Consider the following 2,866-nt stretch of genomic DNA (forward strand, 5'->3'; position numbering starts at 1 on the left):
GGTCTTGGGACCGTCCGTTTGGAACAATTTGCTTGCCTTTCTAAGAGATCCGGAGTTGAACCTGCCTGATTTTAAAAGAAAACTGAAAACTTACTTATTTTCGTCGTAATTCATTGAACTGACTTGTTTTAGTTATAACGGAGTGATTTATTTTGTTTATTGTGCCATGTTAGATTAAGGAAATAATAAAGACTGTGTTTTTTTCTTATAATTTTTTCGTTGAAATGCACTGATAACCCTTTATTTTTGTTGATTATGCCATGATATTTTTTTCGTTAATAATAATAATAATATATTACATGCTGAGTGAGATTTAATTCGTCAATGATTCGTTGTAGTTCATTGTTGATGTTGCCCTGAGAGGCAGGAGCATTGAAATCATCGCAGATAAATCTTTTGTTGGATGAAAGAGTATCATTTCCTAGGTCATAAAATCGTGGATGAAGTCAGATGTAATAGGACCAGGAGGTCTGTATATGATGATGATGTAAACTGGTTGCTGAGTCAAATGTAATTTGACGGTGAAATGTTCAAAATAAGGCGATGTATCTGATGCAACTTTGGTACATTCAATAACATCACGATGAATAAAAGCAATAACACCACCTTTTTCGTCGTTGCGTGTGCCTTGATGTTGATGAAGAACAGAAAAATCTTCCGGAGCAATATCCAGCTTTATGACATTGGGACCATCTGATATCAAGCTGACGATCAAAAATCGTATCGTGAATCAGAGCCGCTTTGCGAGTGGCGGAACGAGTGTTGAGTGTACCGAAAGAAACATTGGGTTGATCGTCGATGACGAGCCTAGCGACTTTATTTTTTTTTGTTGGAGTTGGGACGCCATATTCTCAGCCTGAACAATATGTTCCTGACACTTCTAACAATATATAACATACTGGGTTTGCAAAAACTGCGTAACTGAGAAGCAGTGTATGTAATCCGCTTGTTGAATCCAGACGGGGTGACGATGTCCGATTTTACCGATGACGTCACGTTATTTTGTCTTCATTATCTCTGCCATAATTTTTTTTATTTTCTAAATTTTTCAAACCTTCAATGTTATCATTCATAAAACTTGTTATAATTTTTGTAATCGTTTTAAGGTTTTGAAATTTTACATGTCAGATCAGATCTTTAGCTACCATGCCTAGAAAAATGTTTCAGGTTTTTAATTTTAAATTGTTTTTTGTGTTTTTTATCAAGGTTTTGTAATTTAAAAAATATGTATTAATACAACATCTGGATTGAAAATAGTGGTAGATATTTTGTTATGATAAAAACAATGATAAATACTTTATACTTTATGATAAATGTTCAATCTATATATAAAAACAATTATTTTATCTCAAAAAACACGGTCTGTTGTCAAATTGGTCAGCAAGTTGGTTTAGTCGGCTGAAGTCTTGCACTGTTATTATGCGATAGACTGGTTCGAATGTTCCTCCGAAACAGAGATTATCATACTCCATGCTGGTGTGATGCTGTGCTTGCGCGTGCATACATAATGTGTAAGTTAGTCTTATACTGTGGATAGTGCTGCCATTGTGCATTATCATCATTATGTACGATTATTGGGGCTTAACCCTGGGAGGCAGAACCGCTCAGTGCTTGTTCCAGGGTCTGTTAAAGCCCTAAGTTGGCCATTTGGCATACTTCTATTTTTCAACTACAGCATACATACATTCATACAAGACGGGGCTCCGAATTGAAGGCCAATAAGGTCCGCCCCCTCGCCCTACTCTCGGTATGCCACTAGATGTAGACAAATGTTTTAGAAGAACAGAGTAAAATCTAATCTGTCGCCAAGCTACTTGGACAGTAGAGTTTTCCTGTTCTGTTTATTTAAATCACTAGTTGGCTCAACAAATTTAGTAATAAATAAAAATATTGGAGTATATATATATATATATATATATATATATATATATATATATATATATATATATATACAACAACAACAAACAACACATGTTTAGACGGCATTTTCCCCGAGATCGGGGGTTGCCGTTTGGCTACCTATGATGAAACCGAAATACCCCTCGACTCCATCCACATCTGTCACTCGCCTCAGTATCACGCAACCCCGCTTTCACCCTGTCCTTCTCCACCTGCTCTCTCCATCCCAATCGCGGACGACCCCTTCCTACCACTCCTTCAACCTCGAACTCCAACGCTCGCCTAATCCCGACCCTTTCATCCCTTCTCAACACATGTCCATACCACCGCAATCTCGATCTCCTTATCAATGTCACAATGTCCTCATTCAGTCCCATCATTGACATCAGCTCTGTACTACTCCTCATATCCTTCACTTTAACCCCACACATCATCCTCACCATAGCTCTTTCAGCCCTCTGCAGTACACTTTCCTCCTCTCTCCTCAACACCCAAGTTTCACCACCATATATCATCGCTGCTCTCACACATGCTTTATATACCCTCCCTTTCATCTTCACTGACCATTTCTTTCCACACAATACCCCACCCAGTTCCCTAAATTTCATCCATCCCACACGAACTCTAGCCGTAACTGCGCTCAAACATCCTCCATCCGCATTCAGCTTATCTCCTAAGTAAACAAAGCTTTCCACTCTTTCAATACCATCACTCAACCCCGTCCTTGCGTCCGTCCTATTAATCACACCATGAACACATTTCTTACATTTGAACGTGCCTTCCACCTTTTTCAGTGCCCCCCTCACACCACTACATCTCTTATGCACCCATTTCTGACATCCTATACACAATACCGAGTTAGCCTTCACTCTCCTATCACATACCCCACAGGGGTCTATTTTACTTATCACTCGTTCCCCACCTTCCCCACTCACCATTACCTTCGTCTTACCAATATTAACTTTTT

At 38.8% G+C, this 2,866-nt stretch overlaps 1 protein-coding gene across 1 annotated transcript in view; it reads right to left on the bottom strand.

The window, feature by feature from the left end:
* Positions 1–1,343: 1,343 nt before the first annotated feature.
* The window catches only part of HELRODRAFT_166934 (hypothetical protein), a gene marked incomplete at both ends in the record, with an annotated part of 3,832 nt that continues 2,309 nt past the window's right edge, over positions 1,344–2,866 (bottom strand). Inside the window, one exon of the mRNA XM_009012099.1 lies at positions 1,344–1,539. Within this exon, the coding sequence (XP_009010347.1) occupies positions 1,344–1,539 (196 nt within the window). The remainder of the gene's footprint in view (positions 1,540–2,866) is intronic.

The sequence above is a fragment of the Helobdella robusta genome (assembly GCF_000326865.2).
Source record: "Helobdella robusta unplaced genomic scaffold HELROscaffold_10, whole genome shotgun sequence".
Lineage (NCBI taxonomy): Eukaryota > Metazoa > Annelida > Clitellata > Rhynchobdellida > Glossiphoniidae > Helobdella > Helobdella robusta.